At 44.5% G+C, this 21,482-nt stretch overlaps 2 protein-coding genes across 4 annotated transcripts; one reads left to right on the top strand and one right to left on the bottom strand.

Moving 5' to 3' along the window:
- The first annotated feature begins 1,894 nt into the window (after positions 1-1,894).
- LOC123445355 (mitochondrial thiamine diphosphate carrier 2) lies at positions 1,895-8,477 on the top strand. Of its 3 annotated transcripts, none has more exons than XM_045122324.1 (8): positions 1,895-2,168; positions 3,172-3,288; positions 4,281-4,392; positions 4,933-5,060; positions 6,443-6,595; positions 6,961-7,098; positions 7,558-7,754; positions 8,146-8,477. In XM_045122324.1, exons 1-8 carry the CDS (start codon positions 2,037-2,039, stop codon positions 8,171-8,173), a joined length of 1,005 nt encoding a protein of 334 aa, XP_044978259.1. In that variant the 5' UTR covers positions 1,895-2,036; the 3' UTR covers positions 8,174-8,477. The 3 variants fall into 3 exon arrangements, with proteins under 3 accessions (XP_044978259.1, XP_044978261.1, XP_044978262.1); XM_045122327.1 differs by having other exon boundaries at positions 2,080-2,168; positions 3,172-3,280; XM_045122326.1 differs by lacking the exon at positions 8,146-8,477 and having other exon boundaries at positions 1,964-2,168; positions 7,558-7,944.
- Positions 8,478-19,439: 10,962 nt separating this feature from the next.
- On the bottom strand, positions 19,440-20,423 carry LOC123445356. The gene is made up of 2 exons (XM_045122328.1): positions 19,967-20,423; positions 19,440-19,663 (listed from the first exon to the last, which is right to left on the bottom strand). Exons 1-2 carry the CDS (start codon positions 20,155-20,157, stop codon positions 19,546-19,548), a joined length of 309 nt encoding a protein of 102 aa, XP_044978263.1. The 5' UTR covers positions 20,158-20,423; the 3' UTR covers positions 19,440-19,545.
- Between the last annotated feature and the right edge of the window lie 1,059 nt (positions 20,424-21,482).

Raw genomic sequence — 21,482 nt, forward strand, 5'->3', positions numbered from 1 at the left:
TCGGCCACCGTATCCTTGTATGCAAGCCAACGTTGTTCGGAGTTGACACGCATGGTCTTCAAACGAATGTGCATTCAGAATCCCACATTATGCCTACCATCAAACTCAACTACATCACTAGGGTCCATCCAATTCAAATCCTTTCGGACTTGTTCCAACAATTCACCATAACTAGGACACAAATCGAACACCATGTCAAGCTCATCCGGGTCCGGATCAATATTGCCTTTTAAAAAGGCATCCTTGTCCACGTGATGAACATAAACACATGTTCTTCCCATACCTAAACAACAAAACATAGAATCTTTTTTATGAGCAATCATACAATTACAATAACCCTAGCCTAACTTCCAAATAACCCTAACCCCATCATAACCCTAACACAACCAAACATCCCTAACCCTAGCCTAACCCTAAAACAACCATAATGCACACATCCAAACAACCCTAATCCTGACCCCATCATACCCCTTATCCTAATATACAAACAAATAAAACAATATCATATACATCCCACATTTCATGAAAAACTAGGGTTTCCTCAAATTTGAAAAAAAAACACAAAAGATTTTCCTTTGGATGAGAATGAGGGGAGATGTGGGGATTACCTTAGGGGAGTGATTGGACAACAAATGCCCGGTCCAAACCTTCAGATTTGGTGATTTAGAGAAGGATTTAAGGGAGGGGCCAGTGGCTGAGAGAGGGGGCTGGGGGAGGGGAATGAGGAGGGGGTGGGGAGGGGATGGGGAGGGGGGCTGGCCCGTGGCCAGTTAAGTCCATGTGTGGCGCCTAAGCGTTCGGCGCCACACATTACAATGTGTGACGCCTGAGGCTCAGGCGTCACACGGCCTGGGGGGTGGGCCTCTCCCTGCCAGGTGGTCGGGGGTTGTGGTGCCGAACGACTAGGCGTTGCACAGTGTAGTGTGGCGCCTAGCTGTCGGGCGCCACACAAAAGGGTCAAACCAATGAAATATTTCTCCGAGGGATCACTCTGTGAGTTCTTTCGCCCAGAGGTCATTTTTATCAATTTTACCTACGGAGGCGCCATGGCGGAGCACTCACCAAATCGGCCGCGGGGGAGCCAGCCACGTCATATCGATCGCCTCCGCCCTCGGGAATATCTCACGCGTCACATCATCCACGACCACGAGGTCCACGATCCACCGTCACGAGCGTTTCGCTTCATCCGTTTCATTCAGGCGTCGCGTCACGCAGCACTCACCAACAGAGATAAGATCGATCCAGCGTTGCACATTCTTTTTCCTTTTTATGGAGGAGGGACGAGGCACACTCCTTTTGTAGCCTACCGTTTTCTTCTTCTTCGCTTGAACAAGTAGCCTGCTGTGTTAGGAGTAGTAGGATTTATTTAAGGGGGAAGTATTCCGCACCTGTTTTTGACATTGATGTTTACATTTTTTTTTGAATTTATTTTAAGTCTTTCGACGAAGTGCGTTCAATGAAAATATACGTTTCCATCGAGTAAGAAGGTACATATAATTATTTTATCAATCTCAAGATAATGTACCGCCTCAGTCTCTTGAATGTGTTCGATAGGTTATGCGTGTGTATGTTTATAAGGATAAGTGTGTGTTCGTGTATGTGAACGATTTTCAATTATAACGTGTTAAAAAATACTCCCTTCGTTCGAAATAAAATGTATTTTAATTTGATGTTAAATTTAAGATACTTATTTTAAGACCAAGGGAGTATATAACAGACGTCTTTCCTCGACGATGGGGCTCGGCCCCTAAAAAGGAAAAACGATGGGGCTCGGGGTCAAAATTAGAGACCGGCCGACCCAAAAAAGGGTAAAAAACATGGAAATCGGAAGGGAAAGAGCGCGATTTGGGCACAGTACAAAGATACCGCCTTCTCCGGATTAGAAACGGAAGCCTGGCCTGCCCCACCATCGTTTCATCTCAAGAGCCAAAAGGGGAGACCTGGCCGTCTCGTTCCCAGAAGCCGCCCAGCCCCGCCCCGCCCCCTCGTCCCTCCGCGCGTCGTCGCGCCTCGCCTCGCCTCGCGCCGCCGCCGCCATGGGAGCGGGCGCGGCGGAGGAGCCGTCGCAGATGCGGCGGGCGCTGGTCGACACGGCCGCGGGCGCCATCTCCGGGGGCATCTCCCGCACCGTCACCTCCCCCCTCGACGTCATCAAAATCCGCTTCCAGGTCCCCCTCCCCTTGCCCCCAACCCCGCCCTCCAATTCCGGTTGTTTCCCCCCCGAATTCGTCGGGTCGCCAGGCAGGGGATGGATGTTGGGGAGAAATTTCGTGGGCATGTTTCGGGGCGGAAGCCGTAGGGATTGCGCGCGTGCGGATTCGCGCGTGCATTGTTTTGTCTCCGGGAAATTGGGGCCCAAGGGTTTCAGGAGGCCTGCGTGGATTCGCGGCGAGCGCTGCGTGGGGGAGCTGTCTGGTTCGGTGAATTTTGCAGGTCCATTTGGTACTACCACTTGAATGGACGAGTAGCACATACATGCCCACGGTTTAGAGTACCTGGAAATCACTGTTTGTACTCTGTTTGATTGATGCTAACGAATCCGTATCACATGTCCACAACTGCTGTTGAGTTCTGATGGTTGGAGATACTGCGAGAATCGGTATTTCCGGAGCTTCACTTTGGTGAACCGCTTTATGACGAGCTTTCCTAACGCTGATACTCCTTACTCTTAAGGATTTCCTTGGAGGAAAAAATGTAGCATTCTACCACCCATCTTAACGCTTTGGGATGCTGAAGAGCTGCCTCCTCTTTAGTAACTTCTTAATATCACTTCTTATTACCGTCCTATTTGTAGTTTGTTCACCCTTGATTCCACAAAGATCTACCTATTCTTTTGCAAATGTTCCGTCTTACATCACCATTTTTGGTTTGAACACTGTTACATGAACTCAGATGATCGTTTTTGTGGGAGTTTTGGTTGATTGTGTTTTGGGGGCCTTATTTGCAGAGATTGGAATATGGTGGAATCTATTTTAGTTAGGCAACCTACTGATTACGCTCTTTATACGGCAGAATAGTATTTTCCGATGTGCTTTCTTCACTATATTGATGACTTCTTTTCTAAATCCTGACCGTTGTATTGAATCACTCATAATTGTGTTGGCTGCAGCCTGGCTGTAGCAATCTATATCATATTTTGGTTACTGATAGGTTCTCCAATGCCTTTTTCAGGTTCAATTAGAGCCGACGGCAACGTGGGGTGTACTTCGGAGGGATGTTTATGGACCTTCCAAGTACACTGGACTTATGCAAGCAACTAAAGATATTCTACGAGAGGAAGGTTTGCCGGTATCTGCTTTTCTTCAAACACTCAGCTCGCTTTATTTAGAGAAACTTGTCCATGCACTGGTGATCATTAACTTGTTTTCTCATGCTAAATCTCAGCCTTAATATCTATCTGTGAGGTTTGTTCTGTGAATCATATCAGGACTAGCATGTGCCTAGAATTGAAGGTTACAGTCATGTTAGTTCTTATCATAAATTATGCTTGGGGAGGGTAGTCCTATGCTATAGTCAGTATGGAACAATGCTAACTGCTATGATCAGTATTTAGTGGACTGATCCGATTCTTGGTGGAGTCTTAATTGTAATGAGTAAATTACAAAAAAGACCACATTCAGGGAAGTGGTAACAAAGAAGTACCGTTTTGGGGGGCTGTGTCGTGAAGTAATACTGTTCCTGGGCGAGAGCATTTTGACAGCGAATCTGATTACCTGGGCCTGTATGTCCGGGTTGATGTGGCATTTCTGGTGCCATGCTAGTTTTTTTTTACTAGTCTGCCTGTACGTCCCAACTGCCATGTCCTCTCCCGTCTCTATTTCTAGACGTCGTGCAGCCGTTGCTCAGCGCGGCGCAGAAGTCTCTCTCCCTCCCTCCCTCCCTCCCTCTTGACGGCGTGCAGCCCTTGCTTAGTGACACACGGAAGACCTCATCATTGCTGAACTGCTTCATGTCTCCTGAGGCGGGGCGCCCGAAATGTTGTCTAGCTGCTTGTGACGAATCTTCAATCCATCAGTTCTCCACGAATATATCAAATGGCTGACATGTAGTGTTAATATTACTTTTAATTATGAGGTGATGTCATTGGTTGCTGACTTTTTTGTGAAGTGTTTTATTCCCTAGATTTCTATTCTGATATCTAATTTGCTTCTTTTTCTCCCCCGGCACTTCTTTTAGTTTATCTACATAGGGTTTGTGCATGCTCTATGTTTGATTTAAATAGTCCATCTAAAACAATTCCGTAAAATATGCTCTTACTGTGCTAGATGCTGATCTTTCAGGGATTCTGGAGAGGAAATGTTCCAGCCTTGTTTATGTATATGCCATATACAGCTATACAATTCACAGTTCTACACAAGCTAAAAACATTTGCATCTGGTTCATCGAGAACAGGTATGCCCTTTCAGCTTGGTTTTCAGTCTATGTTTTAAAATCAATTACAAATGTCATCCTAGAACCTTGTAAGTGCTTGCAGTAGATAAGAGTATTTTACCCAAACTTTTAATTTGTACAACTGATACATTATGAAATTTGATACTCTTAGAATTACATTGCTATTTGGGAATCTCATCTCAGTGAAACGATAAATGTTCAAATCCATGTTTTAGAAATGAAGCTTTAATATGATTTCTCACAATCTCTTTAGGATTCCCTCCTTCCCAAAATATAAGGCGCCGGTTGACTTTTCTGGTCTTCGTTGCATAACTTTGACTATGACTTTCATGTATTGTATGTTTATAAAATTAGTATACAGACATATGAAACAAAATTATTTTGCAAGACAAATATGACGATGTCATTTATACATGTTCAATCCATGCACTTTGATATATATTAGAGGTCAAAGTCGTGCATCAAAGACCATGCAAAGTCAATCGCGTCTTATATTTTGGAAAGGAGGGAGTACTTATCTGGTCTATTGTTTCTTCGCAGAGGATCATCTGCACTTAAGTCCTTACTTGTCTTACGTAAGTGGGGCTATCGCTGGAAGTGCAGCAACTGTAGGGTCATATCCATTTGACCTTCTCAGAACTATTCTTGCGTCACAGGGTGAACCGAAGGTAAATCTGATCTTATTTGTGATTTCTGGAACTGTTTGTTTCCTTGGAGTGTGAACACTTAAACTTAGTTGCAAACTTATGGTGCCACTAGTTTGGTTTTGCAAGATTGTAGTTAAATCCTTGGTCATCTTTCTTTATCTTGAGTGCTTGCAGTTATTTGTATTTTGTAGTACTTCTGTACTTTACTTCCATGCCAATAGTTAGTACTCCCTCCGTCCCAAAATTCTTGTCTTACATTTGTCTAGAAATGGATGTATCAAAATACTAAAACATGACTAGATACATTCATATCTAGACAAATCTAAGACAAGAATTTTGGGATGGAGGGAGTACTCACTTTACTCATAGTATGGATATATCATTGTTTGATTGTGCTTGAAGTTGAATCCTTTCGTTTTACAGTAGTGTTTCATTTTCCACACAAAGGACTTCCCTTACACCCTTTTTTGGTTTTGTCATGAAGCCCAGCCTTCATTTTTTTTCTTATTTTCTTTTCTGACCTTTTTTTGGTTTTGTGTTCCATCAAGTGTCAACTATCTGCACAAAAAAAATGTTGTTCAGTTATACATGGCAAATCATTTCGTTCCAGCAACAGTTCAAGCCTTCAAGGTAGTCTTGAACAGAAAATTTATCTTCTGTACAGAACTTTAGTTTTGTGTTCCATCAAGTGTCAACTATCTGCACAAAAAAAATGTTGTTCAGTTATACATGGCAAATCATTTTGTCCTGGCAACAGTTCAAGCCTTCAAGGTAGTCTTGAACAGAAAATTTATCTTCTGTACAGAACTTGATAGAACATTGATAAATTAAATGAGAACACCTAGGAGCAAAGATATTATTATTTCCTTATAAGAAGAAATAGCACCCAATTCTGAAGTAGAGAGGACTGTAACCTGAGTTGGGGGTGTATACCCACACTTCTCACCAACTGAGCTAGGCTCAGTGTACGATGTTGATTTATTTATGTGATTCTAAAATAAAAACTGATATTTTAATTCATAATATGAGCTTTTTTCATTCAAAAATGTATTCACAATATGGAACACAATAAATACTATAACTGCACTACAAAATACAAGTACAGTCCTTGTCTTTTTTTGGACCGTGCGTGATCATGCTCTTAAACGTTTTTTACAGCTGTGTCTGTTATATAATTTTGTACTCCCTCCTTCCCAAAATAAGTGACTCAGCTAGTATTTTTTTGGGTTGCACATGTGAATACAAATCAAGTGTACACATTGTATTACTATATGCACTTATTCCATGTGATTGATTTTTTGCACTATCATTATAAGCCAACCGCTTGATGGATACTGTTGAGTTGACAATTCTATGATGATGCTTTCTTGTTGATTCACACAAAGTTGTATTTTTCTCTGTAGGTTTACCCCAATATGCGGTCTGCACTTGTTGATATAGTTCAAACTCGTGGTGTTCGAGGACTGTATGCTGGTTTAACTCCAACTCTTGTTGAAATTATACCATATGCTGGCTTGCAGTTTGGTTCATACGACACTTTCAAACGTTCAATGATGGTAACAAAGCTAAACTCGCAGTTTTACACGCACCCTCCAATGATTTTGAGATGATTTATAGATGATCTCAGCTGCGAGTTTTATCATATGATCATATTAGATGTTGTACGCTTACCTTAGTTTGTTATCCGTCTAGAATATGGGTATATTGAGGTACCAAGAAATGTATTTTTATGAAACATAAAATATATAGCATGCTCATATAGGTAAAAAGAAACTACTGGTGTTGTAACAATTTATTGAAGACAAGCTTGATTCTTCATAAGAAAACTACACTTGATTTTTGTTCTTAACTTTTGATTAGTATGTGTCTCTGAATTTCGGTTATGCTTAGCTTCCCTGACCGCATTTTTTTACCCATATAGTCATGGAATAGATACAGATATGGAATTGAGGAGGATGACTCAGCATCAAGCTTCCAGCTATTTCTTTGTGGATTCGCAGCTGGAACATTTTCAAAAGCTGCATGTCACCCACTTGATGTTGTTAAGAAAAGATTCCAGGTAATTGGTCATTGAAATTTGCTGTTTTCTCATCCACTTGTTTCATGAAATAAATCCCGTCTGATGAAATCAAACTGTATTATGATAGTTGAGAACTCATCACCAATAACAAGAATATTGGGTTTCATGCATGCTGATCACTTCACCAAATTCGTACTCTGCAGTGAAAACCTAGCATACAATGAAGTTGGGCTTGCGCATGCTTTACCCTATGACGCTTTGGTCTTGTTTTTACCTAATCATGCCATTTCTCTGTCAGAATATCTTCTCTTAGTGCCCCTATTTTTACTAGGGTATGTTTTGTGCCAATATGTGCATTTCTTATTTTGTGGTGCACACTCTGTTCCAATTCAGTACTAGCCTATTTAGATGTGTCTATGAACCTCTTGGGTATGGCCGTGAGACACCGTGGAGTCCTTTGTATATATTGGAGCTGATATTTCTTCCAATATTTTGCAGATTGAAGGATTAAAACGTCATCCAAGGTATGGGGCGCAGATTGAGAGCAGCACATACAAGGGCATGTACCATGCCCTAACAGAGATAGTTGTTAAGGAGGGGTTTGGAGGCCTCTATAAAGGGCTTTTCCCATCGGTGGTGAAATCGGCTCCTGCTGGTGCTGTGACATTTGTGGCCTACGAATACATCTCGGACTGGTTAGAGTCGTTACTCATGTGAAAGATCGCCATGCAGTACTCTTTCTCTCCTCAATTTGTTTTGCACTGTCTATAGTGTTTCTCGGCATCTGTATTAGTAAATGGATTGTGTCTGGAAGAGGCTGCATTTCCCTTGGATCTTGCAGCCAATTCAAGATTTTGGAGCCTACAAAACCAGCCGGATCATTTATGCTTGTAAGCTTCTTTCATGCAATTTTGAAAACAACCTAATAAGTTACTCAAAATAAGAAGTCAAGTCCATGATCAAACATTTTGCCTTGCATGCTTTATTTTAACAAAATATGCTTTTCCTAAAAAAAATGTCATACAATTTTCTTACATGTGCATCATCGTACATCTGCAAGTTACTGAAGCTGGAATTGTTTTGCAGGATAGGGGCCAAGGCCGGAGTCGAGTGATTTCTTCAATTTGATAAAGGAGCTAACAGCACCCGCATTCTCATCATCTGCGGGAACTTTCAGTTGTTTGGAGGCCGCAAGGTCGCTGGAGAAAGAAAGTGCATACGATCATTCATTGAGAGCCGATACATGTAAAGCCTTTTACCATAGAGCGAGCTATTTTGCCGTTTTCTCTTCCTTTTTTTGCCCCCCATTGCCTAATGTCGTGATAGTGCATTCCTTGAGTTGTAACAGTGAGGCTGAGTAAAACTGATAGAGCCTGTGACTCGTGATAAATGTCAAGATCAGCAGGTATTTTTGTTGAGATGTGGTCATATCATGTTATATTTGCTGATCTGCAATTGCATTTTTATCTGTTGAAGTCATTCAGCTGCTTTGTTATGCTATTGCATATGTCTTGCGCTGTGGAAGCATGGCCTGTTTTGCTAGGCTAATTCTGCAAGAGCAAAAGGAATGAATGGGCAGTGATGTGATGATTTATGCAAATCATGAGCAATCTAGGCTATCAGAATGGTGGCAATACAGGGTTTCATATCTCCTGATCAAACATTTTTTTTCATTCAAACTCGCGCTCCGTTCTTGTTGATTATTTCAGTGCACTTAGATTTTTTTTTCCAGTTAGTATCCATACCGCGGCAGGTCCACCCGTGGCACCGCGTACCTGAGCCGCGCCGCCCGCGGCAGCTTCCTCGAGTCGTAGCACAGCTCGAACGGCCACCCCGGCGGCGGGTCGACCCTTGCCCCCCCGCCCATGGCGCGGTCGAAGGCGTCCGCCATGTCGCGGCACACCCCGCCGCGGAGCTCCGTGTACGGGGCGGTGGTGCTGAGCGCGACGTCGATCGGGAAGCGGTTGTGCCCTGGCCCTGCGAAGTCCACGAGCTCCCCGCCCACCGCGACCCCGTTCTCCTCCCTGATGGACGCCTCGTAGCGGCCTTGCGGCCCGCTGCCGAACACCGTCGTCCATCTGAGCGGGACCTCGCCGGAGAGGAAGGTGGTGGCGGCGGGCTGGTACGAGGACCCCCTGGGGAGGAGGTGGATCGGGTCGCCGCCGAAGACGGCCATGCCCGCGCCGCCGTCCCGCGGGAGGTAGAGCGCGAAGGTGTTGGCGACCTTCTGCGTGGCCACGACCTGCGCGGGGAGCGAGAGGTCGGACCGCCCGAGCCCCGCGACGGCGGCGGCGATGGCTTCGGGCGGTGCGCAGGAGGAGGCGGCCGGGAAGGACACCGGTCATGCCCTGCTTACAGAGGAGTGGAAACAGGGGAATTTCTGCTCGAGCTAGCCACTTTACTCACAAGTTTATGTTACAAAGTCCAGCCAGGAACACTCGGAAGAGGCATGGGAAGAGGCATTGGAGGTGGCTATGGATCCATGGGAGGAGGGGAAGCTAGCAACATCAACAACAACACCGGCACCACCAACAACATCAACAACACCGACACCATCGAGGAAGAAAAGGAAGCAACCGATGTCGACAAAGAGTAGTTGTCATTGTTTGTTTCATGTTTTCTATGTGATGTGAACTATGACGTCCTTCGTTTTGAGCTACCGTATGGGTTGAACTATGCTATGATTATGTAGATTTGTGTTTATGTTGACTATGGCACTATTTCCAGTTTATTTTTAGATGTTTGTGATGATGTTGTGCTTGTTTTCATTGAAAAATGTCGTATTTTGGCCACATCCGTTTTGCATCCGTGCCCTATATAGGGCAGCTGCTGGGGCGGGTGCTGCCCTATCTTGGGTTGCTGGTAAAACAACTGTTGTTTTGCTGCCCTATATCTCGATTTTGCCTGCCCTATAATTGAAAAGAGGTTGCCCTATTTAGGGCAGCTGTTAGAGGTGCTCTTGGTCCCACCGCCGCCGACACCGCCACCATCGCCGCGCCACTTGAGTACACCGGATCTGGGAGGGTGGTGGGATTTTACTGTGCAAGCAGTGAGCTTTTGCAACCACTAACCTGACCCAAACCTGTACCGGATGATCGCCGCCACCATGGTGTCAGCGCCGTCTAGATCGGGAGGGAGGGTTTTCACTGCTCAACCCCCAGCATCACATCTACCAGATCTAGCCTATGCCGAGGACGAACTTGCTCTGAATACCATTGTCATGCCCTACTTACAGAGGAGTGGAAACAGGGGAATTTCTGCTCGAGCTAGCCACTTTACTCACTGAATTAAGGCCGGAGGCCAAGTTTATGTTACAAAGTCCAGCCAGGAACACTGGCGGCGCAGAAGGGGGAAACCCTAGAGAAGATAAGATAGTCCACTCGAGCTCGGATCATGGCTTTTATAGCCTTACAAAGAGGAGAGGGACGGTAAAGCTAGAGAAGAAGAAAAAGAAAAGGTGATCGTGCCGGAAGAGCGACAGGGACGCTCGGGGGTACTATCACCACACGATCAAGGATCAACGGCTGCCGAGTCTCCACTTAAAGTGAATCGATACGATGGCTTGTCCCGCGTTGGATCCTTGATGGACGACCTCGGTTGCTTCCCGCCATCTTCACGTTTGAATCAGTCTTGATCAACACCAGCAGACCTTGGGTCCTGGCAGTTCCCCCGGAGTAACACCAGACCTGTCCTCATGGCTGAAATGTTGGAAAGACTTTCTGTATGAAGGAGGCATCCTCCGAAGTAGCATCTTTCTCCTCGAAGTTAGTCCATTTGACCAGCCACCTGACCATTGGGATCTGAATATCACCATGCACTCTTGGGATCAGTTTTCTCTCCAAGAGTTTCTCAAGTTCGAGCAGGATTGTTCCATGAGTGTGTAGTAGTGGCAGGTTGGGGTTTGGAATTGCTTGAGGTCCAAGGTGCTTTTTGAGTTGACTGGCATGGAATGTAGGGTGTAATTTGCAGTGCTGAGGTAACAACAGCTTGTAAGCTACAGGTCCAACTTTTTGGATGATTCTGAAGGGCCCATAGTACTTAGAATGCAACTTGAGGCATCTGTGCAAGCTAAGTGTTGTATGCCTGTAGGGTTGCAACTTTAAGTATACCATGTCTCCTACTTCCAATGTCCTTTCTGATCTTTTTCTACTAGCATACATCTTTATCCTTTCCTGAGCCTTGAGCAGGTTTCCTTTGATCTGGGCTGCAATCTGCTCTGCATTGAGAATGGAGGAAAATTCCTAGGCCAGATCAGCAGGGTATAAGGCAGCTTCTGACAACATATTTGGTGGTCTGTTATACAGAGCTTGGAAAGGTGTGAGCTGTAGTGAGGAGTGATAACTAGTGTTGTACCACCACTCAGCTAGGGGAAGCCAATGGAGCCACTTTTGTGGTTGTAAGAAAGCCATGCATCTCAAGTAATTCTCCAAGCATTGGTTAACTCTTTCTGTCTGTCCATCAGACTAAGGATGATAGGATGTGCTCATGTGGAGTTTTATGCCCAGTTTCTTGAATAATTCTTGCCAAAGGTGACTTGTGAATATCCTGTCTCTATCAGTAACAATAACTGATGGGAGGCCATGTAGTTTGAAGATATTTTCAGTGAAGGCTTTTGCAACAGTAGTGACAGTTATGGGGTGTTTCATGGCAATGAAATGACTGTATTTGGTGAACCTGTCCACTACTACCAGGATCATGTCCTTTGCTTGTGAAGTGGGGAGACCCTCAATAAAATCCATGCTGATGTGGCACCAAGCAAAGTCAGGGACTGGGAGAGGCTGCAAAAGACCAGGATATTTGCAATGTTCTGGCTTGTTAATTTGGCAGGTAGGGCACTGTTTGATGAAGTCCACAATAAACTTTTTCATGCCTGGCCAGTGGAAAAGGAGCTTCATTCTCTGATATGTTGCTCTGTGCCCAGAGTGGCCACTCAGTTCAGAGTTGTGTAAGGCAGACACTAGTTTAGTTCTCAGGTCAGTGTTTAGTCCAATGACAATTCTGTTTTTGTACCTTAACAACCCCTGTTTGAGAGCATAGTTAGGGACAACATTGTCTGAAATTGCGAGTTGTGACAAAAGATCCTTGCATCTTTGGTCATTAACATAACTATTAACCACTTCAGTTAACCATACTGGTTGAGCTTGACTTGCAATAAGTGCTTGCAATCTGTATTTAACTCTAGATAAGGCATCATCAACCTTGTTGTTCTTCCCTTGCTTGTATTCAATCCTGAAAGTGTAACCCAACAACTTGATCAGTAGTTTGTGCTGGATTCCTTCTGTGAGCTTTTGATCTTGGATGTATCTCAAGCTCTACTGATCAGTTCTTATCACTAGTGCAGAAGCAGCAAAATAGTGTTTCCAGTGTTTAAGAGCTTCAGTTATTGCTAGTGCCTCCTTATCATAAGTAGACATAGCAGCAGCCTTTGGTCCAATGGTTTTGCTGAAATAGGAAAGGGGCCTACCTTCCTGCATTAGGACAGCACCAATCCCATAAGCACAGGCATCTGTTTCCAATATGAAGGGCTGAGAAAAATCTGGTAGGGCTAACACTGGAGCTTGGGTCATCTTGTGTTTTAATGTATTAAAAGCATCCATTTGCTCAGGCCCCCAAGTGAAACTGTCCTTCTTCAGGGAGTTAAACAGAGGTCTGCAGATAAACCCATAGTGCTGGCTAAACCTTATGTAGTAACCAATTAGTCCCAAAAAACTTCTCAATTGAGTGACATTTTCAGGCGCTGGCCATTGTGTGATTGCTTCAATTTTAGTAGGATCAGTAGCAACTCCATCTCCTCTAATGACATGTCCAAGATACTCCACTTGTGGTTTAGCAAAAGGGCACTTGCTCAATTTTGCAAACAGTTTATTAGACTTTAAAGCTTCAAGGACCAGTTGTAAGTGCTGCAGATGTTCCTTCATATTTCTGCTATAGATGAGGATATCATCAAAGAAGACCAGGACAAATTTTCTTAAATAAGGAGCTAGGATGGTGTTCATGAGTAGTTGGAATGTTGCAGGAGCATTAGTTAAGCCAAAGGGCATCACCAAGTACTCATAATGCCCACACTATGTACTGAAAGCAGTCTTTTCAATGTCATCCTCCTTCATTCGTATCTGGTGAAAGCCACTTCAGATCTAACTTAGAGAACACTGTTGCTCCCTTTAGCTCATCCAAGAGATCTTCAATAACATGGATTGGATATTTGTTCTTTACTGTTTGCTCATTAACTTTTCTGAAATCGTTAACCAATCTCCATGTCATGTCCTTCTTTTTCACTAAGAGAGCTAGTGAGGAATAAGGGCTATTGCTGTCTCTTATTACTTTAGACTTGATCATGTCCTGCACTATACTTTCCATTGCATCTTTCTGGTGATATGGGAGTCTATAAGGCCTCTGATTAATCACTTTAGCTTGAGGTGTGAAGGTAATCACATGGTCTATAGCTCTCTTTGGAGGTAAGGAAGTAGGAGTGCTAAAGACAGGAGAGTAATCATCCAGAATTTTCTGCACTGGCTGAGGCACAATTTGGTCCATGGGTTCTTGCACAATGATCCTGTTGAGTATTAGGACATCACCACAGACAAACTCCTTAGGTATTGCTTCTTGAGAGCTAGTTCTTGAACTGGGACAGTAGGTAAGCTTTCACATTGGAATATTTTCTTTTCTCCATCAGGTAATGTGAACTTTACATGCATTTCATCAAAGTCAAGCTCTATAGGGCTGTATGAGGCCATCCAGTCAGCTCCAAGGATAACATCATAGCCTTGTAGCTGTAACACTCTGAAGTCTATGGAAAATTCTGTGCCTTGAAAGGAAAAGGGACAGTTTAATGCAATAAACTCTGACCAAAGTGTATCCCCATTTGTCACAATCACTTGTCTTTTCTTGGTGGGGGTTAGAGCACACTTAGCTTTCTTAGCTAAGGTTGGTGTGAAGGAAAGTTGTAGTACTGCCACTGTCAATTAGTGCTGTGGCTGGTGTAGTGCCTATCATGACTATGACTGTAAAACTGAGCTTCCTAGCAGTTCTAATTCCCATCAGAGCATGCATGGAAATGTGAAGAGGAAGACCATCCTAATCAACAGGGGTAGGAGTTTCTGCTTCATCACTCTCAGCAGTGTAATATACCAGCTCTGCATCATCAGGGTAACACTCCTGCAGTGTTTGAATTTGTACTTGGTTTGCTAGCTTACAAAATTTCTTGTGACGAGGGAACCATGGGTCTTTGCACTTGTAGCAGATGCCTTTCAGTTTTGCTTGTTGAATCACATCAGCATTGGAGCTTGGAGGTAATTTACCAGGGTCAAATTGAATCTGTCTTTTCACTGCTTGGTTCAGAAAAGGTGGAGTAGGCCTTTTAACAGGTTGTGCCTGCTCCATTCTTCTAGCTAACCAAATAGCTTTCTGTAGGTCAGGTGGTTCATGGCATTGCACATGATGTTGGATGCTGTCAGAAAGGCCAGCAATGAAACTTGCCTTGTAATAATCAGGTGGTAATGCAGGATTATCCCTTCTGATGAGATTCATGGATTGTTCAAACTTCAACACATAATCATTGATAGTTCTATTTTGATTTAAGGCATGGAATGTCCTGACATTGTCACACACTGAAGTTTCAGAGAATCTATCACCCAGCAGTCTACAGAACCTATACCAGGGCAGGGTGTTTGCTATGATTCCAATCTCTCTCCACCATTCAATAGCAGGCCGTGTTAGATAGGTGACAACAATTTTAGTTTTCTGTTCCAAGGCAATTCTAGCAGCTTCAAAGTACATTTCAATAGTTTGGATCCAAGAATCAGCATTAGAACCATCAAAATCTGGGATATTATACTTAGCAGGCTTCACAAGAGTGTGCACTCTTCTATTTTCCTGAGCCCACTCTCTGTTGGCATGGCCAAATCTCCTGTCCAAGTGTGCATTTTGTGCATCACCTTGGTCCTGTTCCACCCGTACCACCTGTTGGCCAAGTCCAGCTTGTTGAGCAACAACTAGGTTTTTGATCTCTACCTGTGTTTGCCTGTTATCAACAAAGTGAGGATGTCTGTATGACATCTTGAGAGTACCATCCAAATTCAGTTCCTTGCCAGAGGTTTTGTCCACTAAATTTGCAGATCCAACAGTTGCAGGGGATGGATGTGCTTCCAGAAATTTGTTCACAGTGCCCTGTGGTGAGTGAGCAATTGTGCTGGCTTGGGGAACCTCTTGAGGGTTGTGCTGCACTTCTCTAGGTTTGGGAAAACCAGAAATGAAAGTGGCCAAGGAACCCTGCAAATCACCCAAGGTTTTGTGCAGAGATTGAAAGTTATCATGCACCAGATCTCTGAATTCATCAAATTCCTGTTTATCTTGCTCTTTGTGTTTCCGAAGCATTTGGACATCTAGTTGGAGAGAGGAAAATTCAAGCTGATCTGTGGAAGTGGAGTCTGAAGGACCCACCATCTTTGCCATGAGAACAATCAGAGAGGGTTTTGACAGTGAAGTTCAGTTACCTCACTGATGACTAACAGACCAAAGAGAGGAATTTTACTACAGCCGCAACTGCAACCGAACTTGGTGTTGTTAGAGCATCTCTAACAGCTGCCCGGAAGATATTCAGCCGTCGTCGCCGCCGCAGGCCGAGGAAGTGGTGGAGGAGCAGCCGGAGCAGCAGCCGGAGCAGCAGGCCGACCCCAACATGTTCGATGATATGTCGCACAGGTGATTTTTCTTCTTCTTCGTTTTGTTTTGTCAATTGATCATGTGTTGTATCTAAATTGTTTCTTATCCACTTATCTATGTAGTATGGACGATGAAACTTATTTGCAAAACATGAAATTTGCAAATTCCGAGTATGTTGGATCCACGGAGATACCGTCGCAAGAAATGGAGGAGGAACTTGATGCCGAGGATGAGGGCTTCGTGGACGTAGTTCCGAAGGGAAGGTCGGGCAATTTTAGCGACGCCGAAGATCTTGTCATTGTTGCGGGATGGAAGAAGATCGGTCGTGATCCGGTCAAGGGCACCGAGCAACATCGCAACCAATATTGGTCAAGGGTGAAGGAGTTCTTTGATGCTCGCAACCCACATGGGAATGATAGAACCGCCACTTCTCTTCATCATCGATGGGGGACAATTCAAACCGATTGCCAAAAGTGGTCGGCATGTTTGGAAAATGTGCAAAGGTTAAATCCTAGTGGCACAAATGAGAACGATAGGGTGAGTCTTATCTTTGTTATGTGTCTTGTTTCAAGTTTGTCTTATCATTGTTGTGTGTCTTGTTTCTTTTTGTGTGTAGAATACCATGGTACAAAACCTTTTCAAAGGCCGTTTGAAGAAAGGGGCAAAGAAGGATGGAAAGAAGGGGAGGACATTCACTTTTCATCATTGTTGGAAGGAGCTAGAGAATGATGAGAAGTGGAAGAACCGTGACATCTACGAGATTCCCAATGGAAAGAATAAGTCGAAGAGTTCCTTGGGTGATCTTGTGGATGTTGATGGTGATGTCTCAAGTGATGATGAAGACGATGATGAGCAAAGAAGCCCAACCCCTAACTCCGTTGCAACAACGAAGAGGCCCGATGAAAGAAAGGCGGGGAAAGAGAAAATGAAGGGGAAAAAGGCCGGCGATGATGACATTCAAAAATCATTGGATGCCATTATGTCTACTCGCATGGAGTTGAATGAGAAGAGAGAGGCGATAAAAATGAAGCAAATGGAGGAGGCCAAAGAAACCGAGCTACGCAAGGCGGTGGTGGAGGAGAGGAAGGCGGCGACCGAGGAGAGGAAGGCGGCGGCCGAGGAGCTAAAGACGGCCACCGATAATAGGAAGGCGTTGATGGATGAGAGGAAGCTCGCGATGGAGGAGGCTCATAGGGCCATGGAGGTTGAGCGCCAACTCATGTTCATGGACACAAGCAACATGGATGAGAAGGAAAAGGCGTATGTGGAGATGTGTCGGGATGAGGTGTTGCGGAAGAAGCAAATGTTGGCATGGGAGGAGAAGCAAAAGACATATGTTGAGATGGGAGGAACCATGGGAGGTGGAATGACAAGCTTCATGAGTCCCATGGGAGGAGGAATGGGAGGAGGAATGGCTGTTGGCATGGGTGGCTATGGAGGTGTTGGAGTGGGTGTTGGAATGGGTGTTGGCATGGGTGGCTATGGAGGTCTTGGCATGGGAGGAGGCATGGGAAGAGGCATTGGAGGTGGCTATGGATCCATGGGAGGAGGGGAAGCTAGCAACATCAACAACAACACCAGCACCACCAACAACATCAACAACACCGACACCATCGAGGAAGAAAAGGAAGCAACCGATGTCGACAAAGAGTAGTTGTCATTGTTTGTTTCATGTTTTCTATGTGATGTGAACTATGACGTCCTTCATTTTGAGCTATTGTATGGGTTGAACTATGCTATGATTATGTACATTTGTGTTTATGTTGACTATGGCACTATTTTCAGTTTATTTTTAGATGTTTGTGATGATGTTGTGCTTGTTTTCATTGAAAAATGTCATATTTTGGTCACAACCGTTTTGCATCCGTGCCCTATATAGGGCAGCTGCTGGGGCGGGTGCTGCCCTATCTTGGGCTGCTGGTAAAACGGCTGTTGTTTTGCTGCCCTATATCTCGATTTTGCCTGCCCTATAATTGAAAAGAGGTTGCCTATTTAGGACAGCTGTTAGAGATGCTCTTAGTCCCACCGCCGCCGACACCGCCACCATCGCCGCGCCACTTGAGTACACCAGATCTGGGAGGGTGGTGGGATTTTACTACGCAAGCAGTGAGCTTTTGCAACCACTAACCTGACCCAAACCTGTACCGGATGATCGCCGCCACCATGGTGTCACCGTCGTCTAGATCGGGAGGGAGGGAGGGTTTTCACTGCTCAACCCCCAGCATCACATCTACCAGATCTAGCCTATGCCGAGGACGAACTTGCTCTGAATACCATTGTCATGCCCTACTTACAGAGGAGTGGAAACAGGGGAATTTCTGCTCGAGCTAGCCACTTTACTCACTGAATTAAGGCCGGAGGCCAAGTTTATGTTACAAAGTCCAGCCAGGAACACTGGCGGCGCAGAAGGGGGAAACCCTAGAGAAGATAAGATAGTCCACTCGAGCTCAGATCATGGCTTTTATAGCCTTACAAAGAGGAGAGGGACGGTAAAGCTAGAGAAGAAGAAAAAGAAAAGGTGATCGTGCCGGAAGAGCGACAGGGACGCTCGGGGGTACTATCACCGCACGATCAAGGATCAACGGCTGCCGAGTCTCCACTTAAAGTGAATCGATACGATGGCTTGTCCCGCGTTGGATCCTTGATGGACGGCCTCGGTTGCTTCCCGCCATCTTCACGTTCGAATCAGTCTTGATCAACACTAGCAGACCTTGGGTCCTGACAACAACGGGTACAGAGGGTTCCTGCCGTCAGTGGCGTTCACGGAGAGAGTAATCACGCGCATCTTCTTCTGGCTGCCGCCGCCGCCGCGGCTGCTGCTGCACGGTGAGGTGACGGCCGAGGCGGAGAGGTTGAGCACGAGCGGGTGGCCGTTGTTGAGGGGCGCGGTGTAGAGGTAGGTGAAGGGGTCCTTTGTGACGGTCGTGACCAGCAGCTTGCCGCGTGGTTCCGCTGTGCACGCCCGGAGCAAGACGGCGAGGAGGAGTGGCAGGAGGAGGAGGAGGAGGAGGGTGGGTTTTGGCTGCCACATTTCGGACGGCGTTGTGCTCGTGGGCCGAAAAAAATGGGAAAATGCTTGCCATCCTCCGGTGGCTCTTAGAGGACGCGTCTGTCACCTTTTCTGCGTGACACGCGTCCCACACCATGTTTTATCGAACATGTTTATGCAACAGAAGCTATGTTTCTGAAACATATGCGATGTTGCGATGGTCCACGCCATATTTATATTTTCCAATAAAACATCTTTTGGATATTATTTCTGCAACAAGATTTGAGTTGAAAAAAATGCCACAAAATCTCAGTTGCAATTTTTTTGCTACAAAACATCTGTTGCAAAAATTTCAGCAACAAAACGTATGTTTCAGAAATAATTTCGCAACAAGACGTGTGTTGCAGAAATAATTCTGCAACAATGCCTATGTTGCAATAATGGAGGTGTGTCCGATTCTTAACGGCCTGCGACCCGGTTGATCTTTCTAAAAAATCAGCCGGCGTAGCACTCCCCGAAAAAATGCATGTGCTGTGCTATACACCATAGGATCAGATCAACGCATGCTTGATGTCTCGGCTGCATCGTGCATCATGCACCTACACGTGGACGTGGATATAATCCAAAGTTGGTTACCAGTTTTGAGTAGGAAACTGTTAGAAATAAATTAATTAAATTAATTAGGAGATAATCCCTGCTTATGTCGGTTGTTTAGATTGGCAACTGCTCCTTGTAAACCGCCTTTGTAGCGGGGTATATATACCCAAAACTTCAATCAACGAGATAACTGATACATCATTTGCTCTCTCTCTTTCCTTTTATTCTTTCACACGTTATCAACACTTTTGCTCCCTGTTGAGAAAAAGCCAGACGGAGAAGAGGAGCATATCTGCCGCTGCGGCGCTGCCGATTCGATTAGTCTCTCTTTCATGGCAGGAATCAACGGAGATGCCTCTGTAAAAAGAGGAAAACTGAATTAGGAGATTCTTCAATTTGTTGTCTTCTTGCAATCAATCAAAGATCTAATAATTGTTCTGTTTGTGTAAATCGCTTCATTCAACGTATGTTCATGGTGAGATGGATTGATCACTACTCAAACACAAAGAGAGATAAATTTCTCAATCAAGAAGAAAAGAAGAATCAACATCAAGAACAAGACTAGAGATGAGGAACAAACTTAAAACAAACTTGTTCTTCGTAACTACCATCGGCGGAACATCCAGAGAAAAAGAATGGAAGAAGCCCCAAAGAGAGTACCTCGGCGTTTGGCGACGACTGCGTCCTCCACCTCTCGGATGCCGCATCCGACGCGGCGCTATTCCCTCGACGCACAACGACTCCATCGAACGCGTAGTGCCCTGCACGTAGCGCGACGGCGGGGCCTTGCCCTCCCGGCTGACAGGACGGTCGGCAGCGCGGCGCAGCGACCCGAGGTCGCGGCCCTCCATGGGGAGGCAGCGCAGTGCGCCAGTGCCCCAAGCGGCGTCCAGCGGACGGCAGCGGCCAACGGCCGGCGCCTAGCGTGAAGACAACCCATGGGGTAGCAGGATGGCCTTCAATCAGCGACGCGACATCCCTCCCAAATTCTTCAAGATGGGGATTTCTTCTATGCACAGCCAAAGCCAACCGAATCAAGTTTGTGGTTGTACACAGAACAACGAGAGAATCTTATCTCTTCGTGTACTTACATTTTAGCACTTCTCGTTACCCTTAATGGCATATAAGTTCTATAACTAGCATATAAGCCCACGGGTTCCATGTTTTTACGCAGTTAAACTTTCAATCCTTTGCTATTTTGCATTGCATGCCGTCAGTCTTAGTACTACTTCAACGCAAGCCATCCGGCTCATTGTTATTCCAGATTTTTGGTGGATACCTTGTAGTATTATATTGGTTGAGTCACAAGGCACTGAACCTATATTATTGGATGCGACAATCATTCCATGTAGTATGGACCCCAAGATGCTAGCATTATTTACAATAAGTGCAACAACCTTGTTTTGCAATTGATTTTCTTCTTCTTCTTGCAAATCATGACGTAAATTCAAAACAACGACTCTGAATGTGTTATACTTAATATGACTAAACAAAAAAAATATTTGTGAATCACAAGGTATTGGTGACATCTACTGCATCATATGTAGATTATTCACCACTACTGTAAGGTCTACATCTTTTTATCTTATTAAGATGATTACACTTAAAGTGTTCTTCCAAATATTAATATTAAATGTGACTACCTCTAGATATCATAAGGTAATATTGGCATCTACTATAAAATTTACAGACTATCCACTATTAATGCAAGGTCTACATCATGTCATTCTGACATATGATTATCTTCAAAGTGATTTTCTTAAATATAGCATAACATAAGGTAGTAGAATTATGAACATCTACTGACAAAAGTCAGACTATGTTTTCTATTACTACGAGATCGACACCATATTGGTGATTATCTTCAAAGTGTTATTCTATATCAATTGAGGTCTACACATATAAGGCATCAGCCAAACAAGAACCTGCTCCTCTGAAGCATTTATTGTTGTTGTTCACTAATTTTTTTTACTCTCATAGTAAATATTGTTCTTGCACATTTTTCTTGAATATGTCATAGAAAACTATGAAAATATTTGCATATAACTGTGATTACCTTCTACTACATTCCTAAAATGCATGGCAATGGAGCCTACGTCACTATTTCTAATTATAGTGTCATCCATCCATCAAGATGGATGCCAAAATTTATAGCGAGTGTCTCAAACACTATTGC

Source organism: Hordeum vulgare, chromosome 3H (genome assembly GCF_904849725.1).
Source record: "Hordeum vulgare subsp. vulgare chromosome 3H, MorexV3_pseudomolecules_assembly, whole genome shotgun sequence".
In the NCBI taxonomy this organism is placed as follows: domain Eukaryota; kingdom Viridiplantae; phylum Streptophyta; class Magnoliopsida; order Poales; family Poaceae; genus Hordeum; species Hordeum vulgare.